The sequence below is a fragment of the Harmonia axyridis genome, chromosome 3, assembly GCF_914767665.1.
Source record: "Harmonia axyridis chromosome 3, icHarAxyr1.1, whole genome shotgun sequence".
In the NCBI taxonomy this organism is placed as follows: Eukaryota; Metazoa; Arthropoda; class Insecta; order Coleoptera; family Coccinellidae; genus Harmonia; species Harmonia axyridis.
In genome coordinates this window covers 59492221-59511384 of record NC_059503.1, presented here as the reverse complement: position 1 = coordinate 59511384, position 19164 = coordinate 59492221, and the positions used below count along the sequence as shown (strand labels likewise).

The 19164-nt window shown below is 32.0% G+C and overlaps 3 protein-coding genes across 6 annotated transcripts in view; 2 read left to right on the top strand and 1 right to left on the bottom strand.

Moving 5' to 3' along the window:
• The window catches only part of LOC123675569 (rabankyrin-5), a 47384-nt gene extending 43728 nt beyond the window's left edge, over positions 1-3656 (top strand). The window contains exons 12-13 of the mRNA XM_045610946.1: positions 2908-3030; positions 3087-3656. Coding sequence (XP_045466902.1) covers positions 2908-3030; positions 3087-3341 — 378 coding nt within the window. The 3' untranslated portion in view covers positions 3342-3656. The remainder of the gene's footprint in view (positions 1-2907; positions 3031-3086) is intronic.
• On the bottom strand, positions 612-2802 carry LOC123675571 (translation initiation factor IF-2, mitochondrial). The gene has a single exon (XM_045610948.1). It carries the CDS (start codon positions 2722-2724, stop codon positions 661-663), a length of 2064 nt encoding a protein of 687 aa, XP_045466904.1. The 5' UTR covers positions 2725-2802; the 3' UTR covers positions 612-660.
• Positions 3657-4301: 645 nt separating the features above from the next.
• Positions 4302-19154, top strand: LOC123675565 (vacuole membrane protein 1). Of its 4 annotated transcripts, none has more exons than XM_045610942.1 (7): positions 4302-4421; positions 13800-14041; positions 15489-15634; positions 16021-16156; positions 16221-16370; positions 17287-17446; positions 18022-19154. In XM_045610942.1, the coding sequence occupies exons 2-7, from the start codon at positions 13821-13823 to the stop codon at positions 18448-18450; spliced, it is 1242 nt and encodes a 413-aa protein (XP_045466898.1). In that variant the 5' UTR covers positions 4302-4421; positions 13800-13820; the 3' UTR covers positions 18451-19154. The 4 variants fall into 4 exon arrangements, with proteins under 4 accessions (XP_045466898.1, XP_045466896.1, XP_045466899.1 ...); XM_045610940.1 differs by lacking the exon at positions 4302-4421 and adding an exon at positions 4721-4939; XM_045610943.1 differs by lacking the exon at positions 4302-4421 and adding an exon at positions 5949-6093.
• Positions 19155-19164: the final 10 nt, after the last annotated feature.

Here is a 19164-nt window from a genome sequence, read left to right as displayed (position 1 = left end):
TTCCCGTCTTAATTATTGCGGATGGTTTATCCTTTTGTTCCAAAGAGGAATATTTTCTTGCAACCAAAACTTTTCGACTTTTTCTATCTAAACGAGATATTACTTCATTGCTATATCCAGTTTCGTTCTTTCATAAATTGTTTTATCTTGTATTAGGAATTTTCTTGAATCTTCATACTGTATCAACTATCAAATAAGCTGATTTCAGAAGATCAGTACCTGTATTTTCAGAATGTGTAATCAACACTATGAAGGTCTGAATATTAATGGTCACAGTGATAGCTAAGTCACCTCCCTTCTCTTGTGAACTTAAATAATGAAATTTTTAAGGTGTAAATAAAAAGATACAAGTTTCTTGACAGATAATTATAAATGATACCTTATGGAAAGTTACATCTCAATTGAAAGGTATTGAAAAGTTATGTTACATTTCAGTTAAAATAATTTTGTCCTCCAATACTTTATGAATGAAATTTAACTTGTCATAAAGTCATTTTTAAAAGTATTGATCACAGTGACCTGGTGAGGTCTTCTACGTTTGGTGATTAGCCTTTGGTTAGCACTGTGTATATTTGTAAAATGTCTTGTTAGGAGAATGTCAGGAGCCAATAATTAATTCATTTTTTATTAGTTATATACATGGATTATTGAATTTTTCAATTAAAAACCAGGGTCCCAATTGACAACTCGAGGTTTCATTACTTTTTCTAAACACTGTATATTATCTCCCTGTTCAAAGGTAACCGTTTTGTCTTTCAATTGTAATCCACATTCAGAATTAGCCTTTATTGTATCAACTTCATTTTTAAGATGTCTCAAAGAAGATAAGGGCCCAGTATAAATAATATTTTCATTCCTAATCAACTTAAAAATTCCATTTTTCTTTAGAGCACCTTTTGTACACTTGCAACCTGCAACAGGAATCTGCTTTTTGCCTTGATTTATGATGAATTGTTGTAATACTGTTGCCTCTCCAGTTACCTCTTCAACTTCAATGGGAGGTATACGAACATTGAGCTCCTCTTTAACATCATCTACTAGCTTATAAATAACATTGAATTGTTTTATTGAAACCTCAGACGTTTCTGCCATTTCTTGTATGTGCATTGGAATGGTAAGATTAAAGGCATATATCACAGCATTAAAAGTTTTGGCAAGTTCTATATCGCTTTCAGTTACTGTTCCTACTGCAAAATGGACCAAATCCATTTCACAAAGATCTGAATTATAAGTATCCAATGTATCAATTATGGCTTCTACAGAGCCATCTACATCTCCTTTTATAATTATATTGAAAAGTGTTCTAGTATCATCTTCCTTTTCTGGTTTTCTGGGACCTTCTTGTTTGAGTTTATACCTGCCTAATCTCCTTCTCAATTTCAATTTTTCTTCATACACCTTACGGTCTTCCTCTGCCTTCTGTAAAATAATCTCTTTGTCTTCTAGAGCCTTTTGGAGGCTCAGCTTCTTTTCTCGAATTCGTATCACCTCTCTAGCTCTTTTTTCTGTTTCCACTTCAAGAACTAACTCTCCAGCAGATGGAAATTCTTTCCAACCATCAATTTCTACTGCATAACCAGGAGTTGCCTCAATCATTATTTTATCAACTGCATCCTTTATAGTTCTAACCTTTCCATAAGCTGTTCCTGCTACTAATATAGAGCCCTTTTTCAATGTTCCTCTTTTAACCACAATGGTACATAACTTCCCTCTGTATGGATCCACTCTACTTTCCACTATAACAGCTTCCACTGGACCTGTATAGTCAGATTTTATTTCTAGCAATTCAGCTTGAAGAACCAAAGCTTCAACTAAAGCACCCAAGTTCTGTCTTTTCAAAGCTGAAATAGGAATAGACTGTATGTCTCCACCATATTCTTCAATTTGTAAACCTGCTTCCAGCAATGTTTTTTTTGTTCTTTCAATGTCTGCTTTGTGAGAATCAATTTTGTTTATGGCTATGAGAATTGGTACTCTTGCTTGTTTTGCCATTCTTATTGATTCTACTGTCTGGTCCATAACTCCATCATCTGCTGCAACCACAAGTACCACTATATCTGTTACATTTGCTCCTCTTGCCCTCATAGCATGAAAAGCTGCATGTCCAGGTGTATCTAAGAACGTTACTTTAGCACCAGAATCTAATTCTACAGAGAATGCCCCAATATGCTGAGTAATACCACCAAATTCTTTTTCAACCACACAAGAATGTCTCAATGCATCTAGTAGAGTTGTTTTACCATGATCAACATGGCCCATAATAGTTACTACAGGAGGTCGTGGTTTTAACAAAGACTTATCTGCCTTGGGTCTAGGATAAATATCAAGGTCCTCTAATTCTTCTATTTCATTTGATGGCTTTTTAATTACTTCCATTCGATATCCACCTCTTTTCATTATTTGTTGTAAAAATTTCAAATCTTCGATAGGATTATCGGGATGTGTCATTTTGTCTGAAAATAATTCATACATGTATTTCATGTCTTTATTTATAATTTGACTTATTTCTCTGGGAGTAATATATCTCCAAACTTGTATAACAGGCATTTTTGATTTCTCTGGAAATTGCATAGATCTCACAGATTTTCTCTCTTCCGCCGTTTTACGTTTCTTGTACAAAATATTGCTAGAATGCAGACATCTCAAATCTCCATGTTCCAACATTGTCGGATGTAATATGAGTCTCATTGAATTAAATCGGAATAATTTCATCAACATAGTCATTATAGATTTGTTTTTTTTGCTTAATATCTCCAATTATTTTAGTGTTTATTATTCATTTTGAATGTGAGGTTAGATAAGTTAATGATGAACACAGACAAACCAACGTGATTTTCTGTGATCAAGGAAGTTGAACTCTGTGGGGATACGTTCCAAATCATTATATAATTTGTATTTTATTTTCAGGGCAATTCTCCCTTGCTACTAGCATACATGAAAGGAAATGCAAATTTGTGCCGGAGTCTCATCAAAGCAAATATTTGTTTGGGAACGGAAAATAATGAAAAGATAACGATTTTCAATTATCAGGTACTCTTTCTTCATTGCGTTTGCTGAAATTGATTAATATTTTGGTACTTTTTTAGGTTCCAAGTAAACATCTATTGAATCGTTTGTTAGACCAGTTGTCTCAGCCATCGAAGTGGACCCACACAGACTTTTGTCAAGAATGTGGAAAAGGTTTTTCGATAACATCAAGAAAACATCATTGTAGGCATTGTGGCAGAGCTCTCTGTAGTAGATGTTCGGATCAAGAAGTTCCCATCATCAAATTTGGAGAAAATAAACCAGTAAAGGTTTGCAATATTTGCTTTGATGTGTTGAAAGGGGGATTCAATTGAGAGCTGGCCAGTTTTATCAACCCATTCCAAAAAGTAAATTGAATTTGGTTCGAAGAAATCATTTTGGAAAAGTTTGTCAACGATTATTTTCAATTCAATTGTTGAAGGAGACACTCTAAACATGTGATATAAACTTTTCTCTTTATATTAATTTTTAAATTTAGAATATAAATCTGAATAATCTTTATATAATATGTTGTATTTAAAATATTGAATTTTTAGGTTCTTGCTTGGTAAACATTGTTGTTAATGTTTGAACAAAAAGTCGCTTTATTTTTAAGATATTTTACAAAAAATAAAATAATTTAAATAGTATTCATTATTTCCTAGATATACCCTCGATTTTTTTTTCAATAAAAGACCTATTTGACTCCTGAAATTTTATTTTCACAGTGCTTTTCACTCCATCCAGCATAATTTGGTGACAAGCAGGGTATTATAGCAAAAATACTTTGGTTTTCTCAAAAATCACATTGTCGTTGGTTGATTTTTAATGATACCTATGCCATAGAGAATATGCTCAGCTTTTCTACTTTCATCATCCCACTTTTCTGAACAATTTATAATCAACTTCCTAATAAAATATAAATATATCTGAAACACGTGATAATATTTTTAAACTTCCAAGAAATTTAAATGGGAACATGAAGCACAGACACAAAATATAGTGAATTTAAAAAAAAAAACTGGGGATATGGCATAGACCTAATATCCAATTTAATGGATATTAGGACCTAATATCCAATATAATGGATATTAGGTCTATGGGATATGGTTATTTACCTTTGTTTTCTCTTATAAGGAATGAATAAGGATACTGTAAATATTAGTGTTTTGTGGTGCGAATTATAAATGTGATCAACCCATTTAATTATTTCTTTAAGTTTTTCTCAGAGATACTCGTATGAACACTACCGCACCATAGAGTTATTGTATTTTTTATAATAAGTCTATGATAGACACAAATAGATTACTGTCATCGTGCTCGATGATCGCCAATTTTTATTTTTTAATTGACATAAAGAAATAAGGTGATGTGGTCTCATTATTGAATTTCTGATATTAAATTGCTTCCATAAGGTGAGTATCCATAAAATAATTATCAACTGATTGTAAACTTGTGGTTAAAATGCTTACATAAACTGACACATAAGTTTATTCTACATTCAAAGTATTCTTAGGTTAGGTTTTTATTTGTATTTATTTCAATTCATAACAAAATTTTAAATAACTTGAAATTTTCTAATCAGATTCAAGATGAGCTATTAATTTATATTGCAAAATTTCCATTCGGAAAAAAATTTTACATACTAGAAGTTGCCCAGTCCCGAATCCTTAATCCTGTTTTACTAACATCTATTCAATTTAATTTATGGAAGGTTTTATCGATTGATATGGCTGGAAAGAACACTCTATCCCAAAATTCTGCAAATGCAATACCAGTTGCCCATTTTAATAACTACCATACAAATTCAGTACACAAAAATCAAAATAAAATCCCTAAAACCTCAAAGGAGCTTAAGTCCATGACGAAAAAAAAATTGAAATCTGAGTGTAGACAAAGAGGTCAAAAGACAAGTGGGAATAAACTTGAACTGGTATGTTTCGAGTGGACAGAGTTTAACTTTTCATATTTTGTTTGGCTGCTCTTTGTTATTATTATTTTTGCTTTGGGTGTATAGTAGATGTAGCAAATTGATGTTAGATTCTATTAAAGAAGGTTTGCCAAAAGATATACACATTCTGCATTTTATAGTTTTTTGTATGATTCTAATTCCTAGGCATTACTTATTTTAGTCAATTACTACAATTTCAACTATCTTATGAATCAATGATATTATAGTTCCAACTCTAATTTGTTCAATAACAATTAACAAAAATAGAAAAATTCATATATTTTTGTATCCAGAGAGCAGAATGTGATACATAGCCCCTTTTCTTCAGGCTGCCCTTCAATTTTTTATTTTCTTTTTAACAAGCTAAAAAAATTAAAAGAGGTTTTGAATATTTTCAAGTGAAGACTATGGAGAAACTGTCAAAAATGATACTATTTATACAAAAATACTATTTGAGCCAAATTCAATAAAAATAGTAATACCTGATAGATCACAAGACAATAAAAAAATATTCCCATAATAAAAATATAAGTAGGCCGAATATTATGAGAAATGCATCTAAGACTTAAGTATTTTGTTGTACCACATAGTTTGAATTTTTGCAAATCATAATATCGTCCCAGTATCAGAGCCTTATTCCCATAGAATTAATAAAATTTCAATGCTTATTCCTTGTAATGCAATTCATGCGTATTTTTTGTTTTGAATAAATGATGAATGTGGTTGGTATACATATTTTACAAGCCTCTTTATTAATGTTTAAAAGTTATTTTTTTTTTGGAAATTTTCCTGTTTTTTGAATTTGTCCATAAAATTTAGGATATATCAGATAAACTATTCAAATTTTCATTTATCTTATCCATGGGAGATAACACAAGCATTTGGAAATAGAGTGAACATCCTTGAAACCGCAAAATAATTCTAACTGGATTTTTTTTTATTTGTAAACGTTGATAACAAACTACATATATCAATTATTAGTTTATGTTTCTGACATAATATTTAGCCATTGTTTTGGTGTTTTATTGCTCACATGAATTCGTTGTGTTATTGATTGTTATAACTGAAAAAACGAGGATTATGAAATCTTCAAATGTTGGTTTCACATACTGTTTTATAGTCAGTTGGCTTGACTAGTAAGTTTCAATTCATTTAATTCAATACATTAAAAGCTTTGATTTCCATATTGAAAAGTGGTGAAAAAAATTGTGATTATAGTTCTAATATAAAAAATGAATTGCTGGAATCCATTTTTTCAAAGAAGTTTCCTCAATTTCATTCCATACTGATTTCAATGAATCAACACTAATAATAACCAAAGTTAACTGACTTAATACATGTTCTGATCCACAGAATCTTTATAATCGTTTCGACAAAGATGTTGTCATCTTCAGAAACTTAAAGTTACTAATACTTCAGTAAACAGAGGTTTGAAATCATTTTCCTCGAAAAGATCTGCATTTTTCATATCATGATTGAAAGAACATTAGAAATATGTATATGGTCAAAAATGCAGGTCTGAGAATCATCACGTGCTTCGACAATACCGTGGAAATGTCAATAGATACACGTAACTCTCAAAATTTTACGAAAACCAGAAGGTTTATCGCAATAATTTTCGAAAAAAAGTTGTAGGACGAAAAAGTCTTTTCCCATTCTCGAAAATGTTTATGTCAACTGTTTAGTATTTTGTATTGGCTCGACAACATCGAATTTCAAATTTACCGCACTGTGAAATGGCCACAAGCGCGCAAAGTGAATCACAGTTGTATTAGGTGTAGTAAAAAAAAAACCATTATTTTTCCAACTGATGGCTTGAGTTATATCGATATCGCGTTGTATAAGTCCGATCGGGTTCCACTAGACGACTTTAGAAAGATGAGATATCGTACTACAAAAACTTGTCTGACAGTTTTGTGATTAGTTTATTCAATTTAGTTTGAGCGCGTGTCAAAAATTGACATAAACAAAGAGAAAATGCGCAATTTTTCACAGTTTTTCTTCGATAAATGCTAAAATGCAAGCCAGGAGGATTATAATGTAAATAGTGTTTATGGTCATGATACTGTAATAAATTTTGCCCATTAACTAACTTACCCGAGATATTGAGACATTAAACCTACCTTGGAAATTTCTTACACGATATTAAGACCATTCTCATCTCAAAATTTCAAAATTACAGACATTTTAGTAAAATGACAGTTTGGAGGCCAATTTATTGACATAAAACCATTTCTTAAAACATCGCCGACATGTTTCGATTTTAAAAATCTTCTTCAGGGTTCTAAAATGAGATACAGAAAATTGTACAATATCTAATATAAATAGGAGTCGATATGATCACACTAGTCACTACAATTCTTTCAATTATTGAAAACGAGATTACAGCTAAAAATAAAAGGCTAAAATTAATAAAAAAAAACAAAAGAAAGAACACAATCTATCTCATTTTTCAGAGGTAAAATCAACAGTTTCATCAAATGTATTTTTAGGAGAGTTACGCACATTTATTTTGTGGTTTTAATTTCAGACCACGTAAAAACGAATATACCTTACTATAAATATGTTGCACTTATATGTATAATATACAGGGTGATTCATTGGTAAATGGGCGGAAGCTAAGGGTAGATAGAGGACACTGGGGTGAGTCAGAATAATCTATATTTGAAAGGTCTATGTCTCTTTATAAGCAAGCTGCAAGATACCAAGTGTTTTATTGATATTGTCAATTTCTTCAATTACCCATAACTTTTGAACCACCCTATATATTTTCATGATATTTGGTACGTTTGTTCTCTGCAACAAATACTCCAGGCAACCATAGTACCTGAATTTTTTTTCCAGGTCCGGCCTAAGAAGAATTGATAAAAAAGATTCAACCGAAAAAAACACCAGGTATATCAAAATTCTTTAAATTTGAAAGGATATCCGAAAGAGAAGAAATAATTTCTCGAACTTCCGCATACGATTTCAATACTCAATATATCCGTTCAAACCTGAATATTCAGACAACACGGTAACCAAAATTTCAAAAGAAAAATCATTCGGTATTTATTAATTTTCCCAATTCAATTGAATTTTTTGTGTCACAAAATTGAAATACAACGAAATGCAAAGGTTTGCAGAGGTTTTTTGTTTGGAAGAAGTTTGTAATGCTTTCAATTAGTGATGTAACCACTGAAAACGATAACATCGAGGATAAAATTCCTTTATCGAACATCTAAAAATAAACAATAAAACGAGTCCTAAAAAACATAAAATCTTCATAGAAATCCTTAATGCTATAAAAAAGCATTTGAAACGGAGGAAAAAGTTCCACAAAAATCACTAAATTGCTACCTTTCATTCCTATGCTCGTTTAATTAGACATTGACAATTGATTTTCTTATTATTACATATACAATTGATTTATTATTATTATATCGTGGATTCTTTTTTGTTTTTCTTCTTTATTCGAATATCCTTTCAAATTTAAGGAATTTTAATATACAAGGTGTTTTTTGGGTGGATTCTCATTTATCAACCTGAAAAAAAAATCAGGTACTATGGCTGTGTGAAGTATTCGTTACAGAGAATGAATATACCAAATATCATGAAAATATATAGGGTGGTTCGAAAGTTATGAATAATTGAAGAAATTGAGAAAATTAATCAAACACTTTATCTTGATTTCAAAGACAAATAGACCTTTCAAATATATGTCATTCTGGATCATCTCAGTACCAACGAATCACCCTGTATATATTCACGTGTCATAGATGTTCTATCCCAAACTAATTCAAGTTTTGTCTTTGATTTTATTAAGAAGATAATATCATGGTATTCCATTCTTTATACAATGATAATATTAACTAACTCTCATAAAAAAAAACATTTAATGAAACTGTTGATTCCACCCTTGAACAATGTTATGGATTATGTTCTTCTTTTTGTTTTTTTAGTTAATTTTAACCTTTTATTGTTAGCTGTAATCTCGTTTTTAATTGTGTAATTGTAATGTGATCATAATGCCCCTATTCATATTAGATGTAGTACTTTTTTTTGTATATATCATTTTGGAGCTCTGAAGAAGATTTTTGAATAAAATCGAAACATGTTGGCGATGTTTCAAGAAGTGGATTTTATTTCGATAAATTGACCTTCAAGCTGTCAACAATTACAATGATTTAAGAATGAAAGAAGGTGTCTAATCTATAACTGTTAGTATACCGTATTTATGGCTGACAGATTTGAATTGGACGCTGATTGATCTATCAGCGAAGACTACACTGAGCAAAAAAATTAAGGGGTAAGAGCTGGGCCTCTTGACGCGATACGAGGCCTTAAATCATATTCTCTGAGGAGATTTCTTATTGTCTGAGTGCTAATTTGCACCCCATGAGTTTGCTCAAACTGATTTTGAAGGTGGCGAGCGGTTTCAAACCATTGTCTCAACGAAGAAACTGTCAAGTAACGTTCTGAATGGCAGTTGTTACCCGTGGTCTACCTTGTCCTGGTCTTCAGACATTCATACCTGTCTCCCTGAATCGCTGCAACATTCTGGACACACTTGTATGGGAAACTCCAAACCTTTCTGCAATTTTTGTGTACGTCCACCCTCCTTCTCGCAAAACTACCGCTTGGGCATATTCCTCTTGGGTCAAATTGCGTGTTTCGCGTTGCATAGCGATCGAGTGTAGAAAATCAAACGAAAGAAAAACTATTGATCACTAGAATTGATCGAGAACAACTGATTTCAGAATGGAGCCAATACATTCGAATACTGATAATCTCATCTTTTTTTATTCCTGCTGGGAAAAAACATCTGTATTGAAGAAAAACGTTGAAAGTGGATAACATATGCATGCATAATTCTGGTAAAAATAATTATCATTAAGAACACCTTCAGTTGTAGAATAAATTTGAGATTTCCATAATGTGCGTTAATTTTTTTGCGCAGTGGATTTCCGGATCCAAATTAGCAAATTACAGATATTTGGGCAAAATTCCGCTACAAATCAAGTTCGATATTTTTTCGCTATATTAACTATAATTTCATAATCGGTGTTATCTCATTCCCAGTAACTTTCTCTCCTCATAAATTGTATTTATACGAAACAATTAGTGTTAGAAATCCCTGATAACGTTGTTATGATATGACTGGACTTTGACTTAAAATATAATGTCTGCATCCAAAGAATTCCGGAACTCCTAATAACATATCTTCATCTTCAATAGTCGGGAAGCATAGTTCTACTTCACAAATCAACACGTATTGCTCTATTGCCAATTTAGATATGTCCCGTAGACCATCTAAATTTAATTTTCAAATGACCTCGCAACATTTCTTCGATCTCATGAAAGGGATAGTGTTCATTTATTGACAAATATATTCAAAATGAAATCGCAATTCCTCATCATGACATTGGCGATCTGAAAAGCAATAATAATGACAACTTTAAACAATCATTGTGTAATTGAAGTTGAAGAAGTGGTGACATATGCAAATCATGTTGATGGCTCTGACGAGGTATGTAAATAAATCAGGCGATACAGGAGGTTTCTTAATTGTTCAATTTTCATATTGAAGAATTAACTTTTTTATTATTAAGTATTACACCCGTCAAATTTTTATGGTACACAAATTTTGCATTGCGAATGAAATTGCACGTGTCGAAGCGCTGAAAATGTTACGTAAGTCACTCAGTGCATTCAGCGCAGTGGTATATTAAACTTGGTGGAATATTGAATTCGCTCTGGCCGGCCATCAACATCTTCAACTTGACTTCAAGAAGGGTTTTCTTCCAATAAGAGGTTTCATTTTGAATAGTCCGCTATCTGGGCACCTGTCATATTTTGACATTTGATAAGTAAAAACTACGCCATTATTAAAAATGGAACGATACAGCCTGCAATACTGAAACTGGTGGAAAAATTTGAGGCGTTGAGACAAGTAATGATGGGGAGAATCGAAACTGTGTGCGTAAATGAGAATATTGCTGCGTAGCCGAAAACCCAGGTTTGTCTATTCCTCGTCGATCTTGGGAATTAGATCATGATTTATGATTTTTATGGCCGGGTATTGACGTTATGGACGTTTATTCTCAACAAGACGGTGCTCTACGTGTTACACAATCGCAAACATCGAAACAATGGCAATTTTGCAAGAAAAGTTTCCTGGACGTGTATTTCTCGACGAGGTGATCACAATTGACCACTGATATCTTGTGTTTAGGCATTTTTCTTTGCAATCACGTAGAAGATAAGGTCTATGCCAATGGTCCACAATAGATTCAAAAGATGGAATTCGTGAAGTTATCGAGGATATACAGCCGCAAATGTTCGAATTGGTCATGGAAAATTCAATGAAAAAGATATGGTGCTGCAACAATTTGGCTGATATCGTTTTACATCGTTAATGGCATACCTTCATTTTTACAATGAAATAAAAAACCATTGATTTCTCTTAAAATATTCTCGTTCTTTTTCAATATCGACATGAAATAAAATAAAGATGAATAAATAATAAAAAATAAAAATATCTTATTGGAAAACCCTATATGAAGGTTTTTTACCATTTGAGAAAACGAATTCCTTGAAACCAAAAAAACACTCGAATTTCTGGCCAAGAATTGGACAAAACCATCGAACAATTATTATATTCCTGTCATATGCATCCAGCGACTTGTCTCTTTCCAAGCCTAAAATTATTTCTACTTTGGCGTGCCCGTTTTAATTATCTTCTTGGAAATGCATTAAAAAATTTTTTTGATAATTATATTATTCATTGCCTAACTGATGGCGATGTAATAAATTACAATGTAATTATAAATATCGTGCGTTCATTTAAATTCGTGGTCAGGAGTGCTGTGGAGAAATCAGATTTGATTTTCTGGAATTAAAAGTAGCTTGTACCTTATATTTACCAAATTCGAAGTATGTAAATAAATGTTAGTAATATGGTTCAAGCTAAGCGCTACTTGTGATCACAGAATATCCATTCTAAATTCTCCACAGCACTCTTGACCACGAATTTGAATGAACGCTCGTTATTTTGTGTTTCCTCGACCAAACACTGTTAGTTTTTGGAAAAGAGTCCTAACAATTTAATAGCTTAAAATTATCTCCTGAGGACGTAGACATAAACCACTTATTTAACTACACTGCGCAAAAAAATTAACGCACATTATGGAAATCTCAAATTTATTCTACAACTGAAGGTGTTCTCAATGATAATTATTTTTATCAGAATAATGCATGCATATGTTATCCACTTTCAACGTTTTTCTTCAATAAAGATGTTTTTTCCCAGCAGGAATAAAAAAAGATGAGATTATCAGATTTTGAGAGTTTCTCCGTTGAAGGCAATGGTTTGCAACCGCTCGCCTCCTTCAAAATCAGCTTGAGCAAACTCATGGGGTGCAAATTAGCACTCAGACGATAAGAAATCGCCTCAGAGAATATGATTTAAGGCCTCGTGTAGCGGCAAGAGGCCCAGCTCTTACCCTAGCCCATCGAAGGGCGCGTTTGGATTTTGCGAGAGAGCATATCCATTGGGAAGAGGCTGATTGGGAAAGAGTTCTCTTCACAGATGAGTCTAGATTCTGCCTCTACCATTGTGATCGACGTTCCCTTGCATACAGACGTCCACATGAAAGATATGCTCAGTGCAATTTCCTGAATACTACTGGTTTCGGGGGAGGATCGATTATGGTATGGGGTGGAATATCTTTGACTGCTCTCACAGACCTAGTGGTCGTTGATAATGGAGCTATGAATGCTGATAGGTATATAAGGAACATTCTTGAAGAGCATGTAGTGCCATTTGCCCCATACATTGGTGAAAATTTCATTTTTATGGACGATAATGCCAGACCTCATCGTGCGCGCATCGTTCAGGAGTACCTTGAAGAGGTTGAAGTCTCTCGAATGGAATCGCCAGCAAGAAGTCCAGATCTCAATCCGATTGAGCAGGTTTGGGACAACCTCAATAGAAGGCTGAGAAGTTCAGAAAATCATCCAGCTACTCTTAATGACTTAGGAATCCAACTCAGAGTAATCTGGGAAGAATTCGATCAGAACATTTTAAGACCACTCATTTTGAGTATGAACCGTCGTTGCCGAGCTATAATTAACGCAAGGGGTGAAAATACCAAGTATTAAATCACTTATCAGCATTCCAGTATTTTGAAAATTGTTTATTTCTCTTCTTTCACATAAGATTCGGTGAAATCCTGAATTTTTCTTCCATTTAATGTGTCTTGTTTCGTTCAAAACCTTCCCGAGAGAACATAAAAAATAAATTATAAAGTCAATGTAGAGTTAACTTTCATTAAAATCGAGATTTTCAGAATGTGCGTTATTTTTTTTGCGCAGTGTATTTGCGACCCAGCCACAAATCCTTCGTTTTATCAACTATCATCACCTTTTTAATTCATGCTCCACATTCCGGAAAGTTGCCCAATGCAATTGTATTTTTTTACACTGAAACTCTTTCTATCAGCTAATCATCCTTCCATCACAATCACACATCCACACCCTTATTGGCACAGAATTTTATATACATAATTTTCAACATGTATGAGGAGCCTCCATTATTTTATTTTCCTTATTAAATACACTATTATATGTTGTGCATGGAAGACAATCAAAATTCAACAATGTTATGCCAACAATAGTATCGGAGTAAAACGGCTATGATATACAGACGGACAAGAAATAAAATTAACAAGGGATCTTGTCTTGTAGTTGGTCAATTATAATTTTGTATGACTAAGCCGATTTATTCTTGTTTTGTGTGTTTCATTTTTTATTGATATATTATTCATTTAGCGATTCAATTCAATATTTTTTCACATTACAGATAGAAAGATTAGGTAACAAAATGTCAACTTCTGTGAAAAGAAAAGATGCGAAGGAGGCATCTTCAAAAACAAATGGGAGTAGCAAACAACTCGAAAAGAAAAAGTCGAGTGAAACAGGAAATCTAAGGAAACAAAAGGAAATTGAAGATAGAAAAAGCCTAGTCTTGTGGAAGAGGCCATTTTCAACTCTAGAATATAGTATTAGGGAATGTGCAATACTTTTAGTTACTTATGGAAAAAGGTGAGACAATGGTAATGCATTTAATGAATGATGATAAAGAAACTCAATAATATAAGAGAAGCACAGACTGTTGAGCTTTTGAGCGGTCGGTTCTTACAAGAGCCCAATTTTGGAGTAAATGGTTCAAATTTTATGTCTAATTATAGCATCTTCAAAACTACAGAAGTTAGTGAAAAATTAATGCCATGTTTTCGAGTTCTTTTTTCGAAAAATGAGAGAAACTGATAACAGCATTTTCTTACACATTCGAGTGATTATTTGACATATATACAAATTCAATTTCGATCAACTCGGATGTTATTACGAAAATATTAATTTTTTTTTTCGATAATATACTTTAATCTCTGAATAATACATACGTTGATCCATTTTGCACAACAATTAAACAATGGGAAGTCTTACAGTATTTGTTGAATATTTAAATACATCAATTTCACTTATTTGCTTCCATGCTATTCAGCATGAAATCTTTGATGTGGTTATCATATGTATTCCAAGATTTTAGTAAATAAAATGTTTCAAAACTTAATTTTCTGAGAATTACACTCAATTATTCCTACTCACACCTTGCTTTTGAACCTAGAAGAATTTATTTGCTAATGTGATTAAAGGCTCTCTTCATTTGTAGTTCTCATTTGACATGATTATTATTTTAATTAAGTTTATTTGATACAATGTTCCTAAAAAAAATCATCCTCTCCTTAGAAAACACCAGTTTTCCCAAAATGTATGTATTTGGGTGAAATAAGGTATGCATGGAAGACTACTTGGGTCGTCTTGATTTGAATCAATGAAGTTAATTTCTCTTAGATATGCATCACGTTCTTTAAGAACTGTTTCTGTGAGATTTAATGATTTAATTGTTGTACAAAATCGGTGAACTATATTGATCCTGAAGGTATTTTCACTGATTTGAAATATATTCGATTTTTAATGCTACATATGATGCAAATCGAAGAGCAGTGTCAGTATTACCAATAGGCTTTGAATCTGTTTGCCACTCTTGAGTTTTTTCTTAGCGATCGATATGAAATTTCACGTGAAGCTTGAAATTGCTCTTCTATACCTAAATGTATTATTTAATTATGTTTTTTTGAAATAATCAGGCAAACCAAATTTCGAACTCTCACCTTTAAGGCACCCTAGTCTAATTTTACCCAAAAATGATGATGCAATCTGTTCTGGAAGCGACCGCCCAAAAATTAATAATGGGGACAAAATGCTTTCAGCTATGGAATCATGAACTTCTTGATTAGATTTCTAGTAAACCATTTGATTTGTTTGTTTTAGTCACTAACCTTAAGTGTGGTTATGCGTAGAACATGAAAGTTTCACCAATTTGTTATATCTTTCTTGTTAACTTTTGTAAAACAAATATTGCGGTTATATCACATGCTATGAATTTACATCATTTATAATTTACCAATATCTTTTTTTTCAATTTCAGACTATTACAAAACAAAGGATTACTTGTTTTATTGATGATCTCAACTTTATTCATAAGTATATTAATAAATACCAATGGACCCCATCAATCGTTAGTACAAGCAGCCAATAAAAAAATTTTATGGTGTTTATATTGGATAGGATTAGGTAAGTTGAAAATGAAAAAAAATTATTTGACACAAAAACTTCTCTTGCTCTATTTGAAGATTGTGAAATGGGATTTTATAATATATGAGATGTGATTGATTATGATGTCTTTGTTATCTGTTAGTTTATCTGAATAACTTTATTTTTGAGAGATTCTGATTATAAAATTCAAGTAATTATTTGACATATACGAATTAAATTTTAACCGAGTTGGATCTGTTGTTCTATTACGAAAAAATAAGGTATTTTTACGATATTCTACTTGAATTTTCGATGATTCTGATGACGCAATGAATGAAATGAAATTTTTTATAAAGCTTTAACTAGATGATATACATCTACATATTTACTTCTCTAAAAATGATAATGTTTATTTTTCCTTTCAGGTGTTTTATCATCTGTTGGTCTAGGGACTGGATTACATACTTTTATTTTATATTTAGGTCCACATATAGCACGAGTTACACTGGCAGCTTACGAATGTAACTCGGTTGATTTTCCTGAACCGCCTTATCCAGACGAGTGAGTTATTTTTCTCATGATGAAATTATAAAAAATTTCAGTAAATTATTTTCAATATTTCCAGCATAATTTGTCCTACGAATGAAGTGACCTCTTATATTTCAATATTCAGTATCATGGCCAAAGTTAGGTTAGAAGCAATGTGCTGGGGAGCTGGTACAGCACTAGGGGAGTTGCCCCCATATTTTATGGCAAGGGCAGCTAGACTCTCAGGGTGAGTAAAATGACCGACCCTTACTACTTACTGACGTTTCCATAATTGAAAAAAAATTTATATTATTATACTTTAAAATTCATATATTTATCAACAAAATTACTCAGACTCGTTAAATATAAACATATAGTTAATACAATTGCTTATACCTTGTGTATTAATCGAATTGGTATCCACTGAAACTTCAATAGAAAAATCACTTTTCTCTAATTCTGTGGTTATTCCGTTCATTCTTCCACATCTTGTAGAACCAAATCGTGCGAGAATATATCAGAAACGCACAGTTTTCATGGTTATATTTTATTATTCTATGGTGGTACTCCGAACTTTCCGCCACGGCTTCGTCTGTCAATTCATCAATTTGCCTTAAAGAAATCAGTTCTGCCAACCAACATTTTTCAATGCAAAAATCACTAAAATATATGTATGGAAATATTTCATTAATTTCAATGAAAATGCAATGAATTAGAGAAAATAATGTATAATACTCGTACAGAAGGCTCATTCTACCACTCGTTCATTCCAAAACTCGCCACTCCGTGGCTCGTTTTTGAATTTTTGAAGAATATCAATGCCTTCTGCACTTGTATTATAAATAACTATTATGTAATTGTCACTTTTGCGTTTTCAGTAAAATTTAAAATGACAGGGAAAATGATTTATTCAAATCAAGTGAAAAATGGAATCATGCAAAAAACGCTATAAGCATCATTAATGTTAAGATCAATCTCAGACATAAAATATGGCTAACATTCTTAATACTTGATATATAATTTCATGATCTAAGAGTGATGATTTTACAAACTTTATTGTTTGTAAGATGTCCCACTAGTGGCGCATATAATAACTATTAGAACGTCTTATAAGTTCATGTAGGTTACCTACATATTATTTACATTAGCTAATATTCTGCTAGGATTGATCCTGATGATGAAGATGATGAACTCAGGGAATTTGAAGAGCTACAAAGAAAAGCAGAAGAGCACCAAGAATTAACTTTTATACAGAAAGGAAAACTTTTTGTTGAAGAATTGGTGAAGAAAGTAGGATTTTTTGGAATTCTAGCTTGTGCCAGTGTAAGTATTATTAGAATGTTTCAATTACTACTCAAAATATGAACAGCTTTCAACTAAGACAAAGTTGGCACAAAATATTATAGTTAGGTTATTCACTTTAGGCATGAAATGACGTCACATCTAATGACATTTTGGTACAAACCAAAAATTTCCTGATACTGCTTGAAAGGTTCACAAATCTGGGGATATTTGATCGCATTGCGTTGCCGATGTGTCATTCTGTTATTCAATTGACGTTTTCATTTCATTCTTTACAAATTTTTAACTTAACATTATGCAATACCAAACAAATTCCACAGTTTTACTAAATCGAACACAAAATTCGAAGAGTGAGAATATATTGTTAAACAATTGTTATTGATTTCTTGGTAAGACTTGATAAAACTCCGGTATGGCAACGATGCTGAAAAACATTTTATGATGGTATTTCATACCTTAACCTAACCTAACCTATAAAACCGAATCAGATAAATTCATCAAAAAGGCAAGACATCCATTAAATGATATTGAACATGTAAATTAATTTGATAATTGATTGTAAAGTATTCTTGGATTTATTATTGATATATTTTCAGATACCAAACCCTCTATTTGATCTGGCTGGTATAACCTGCGGCCATTTTCTAGTGCCTTTTTGGACGTTTTTTGGTGCAACTTTGATTGGAAAAGCCATCATCAAGATGCACATCCAAAAGTTATTTGTTATAATAGCTTTCGATGAAACGTTAATCAATATAGCTCTAAGTTGGCTCAAGGTTGTTCCTTTGGTAGGTGAAATGCTTCAAGTTCCTTTCAAGGCATTTTTGGATGGCCAAAAACAGAAACTGCATCAGAAGGGAACTGCATCCGAAATATCCGATAAAGGAAATATCTTGGGTACATGCTTTGAAGTCTTTGTGATGGTGATGGTGCTTTATTTTGTAGTTTCTATTCTGAATTCACTAGCGCAAAGTTATCACAAGAGGATATCAAAAAATAAGTCTGATAAAATTTCAAAAGATTAGCATTTTTCAGGGATTCAAAATTTAGAAACAGTAATAACAATAATTTTTTTTTGGCATTCTAGTCTAGTGAATTTGCATGTGACAACCCTAATTATTTCGAAGCAGGTTATGGGCTTCTATTTTTTGTTTGTGGAAATGTATAGAATACATTTGAAGTGTCAACATCCTTTGATTTGCGGAAATAGAAATTCGCTATTTATTGAACGAACATTAAGCCCATATTGATTATATGAGTAATCTGCAAGTGAAGATGAAGTATTTCGATATTTTGAGTTGTATTATTTGACTGCCAATATCAGCTAATTAAGAAAGAAAGGTTAGATGTTTGGTATTACAAATGATAGGGAGAATGTCATGGTTTTTCAATTTATGTAACTTAGGTATATTTTGAAATTTTGATTTGAACCTGATAATTATACACAGAAGTGACGATATATCGCTACCATCCAATTTATTCATCATTAAAATTAATTTCCAAATGAAAAATGAATAGTTGTTGATTAGTTTTAGTTCCTAGTAACATATAATTTGTGCATTTCATGATATTCTGTTTTAAGAATACACTGTGATTTATAATACATATTCATTGGTGTTTCCTATATTTCATTTGAACTCTGGGTTTTAGAATGGCTTGTTTGGAGATTATCTTGATTCACAATTCAAGTTTTTGTATTGAAGATGAATAAAATATTTGTAAATACAAATAATTCTTTA

Bases quoted from the DNA above. Each gene is read 5' to 3' on its own strand.
- LOC123675565 (XM_045610940.1), top strand. From the start codon at position 4,736: ATGGCTGGAAAGAACACTCTATCCCAAAATTCTGCAAATGCAATACCA. The intron at 4,940-13,799 runs GTATGTTTCGAG...TTCACATTACAG, and splicing joins GTGGGAATAAACTTGAACTG to ATAGAAAGATTAGGTAACAA. The intron at 16,371-17,286 runs GTGAGTAAAATG...ATATTCTGCTAG, and splicing joins AGGGCAGCTAGACTCTCAGG to GATTGATCCTGATGATGAAG.
- LOC123675571 (XM_045610948.1), bottom strand. From the start codon at position 2,724: ATGACTATGTTGATGAAATTATTCCGATTTAATTCAATGAGACTCATA.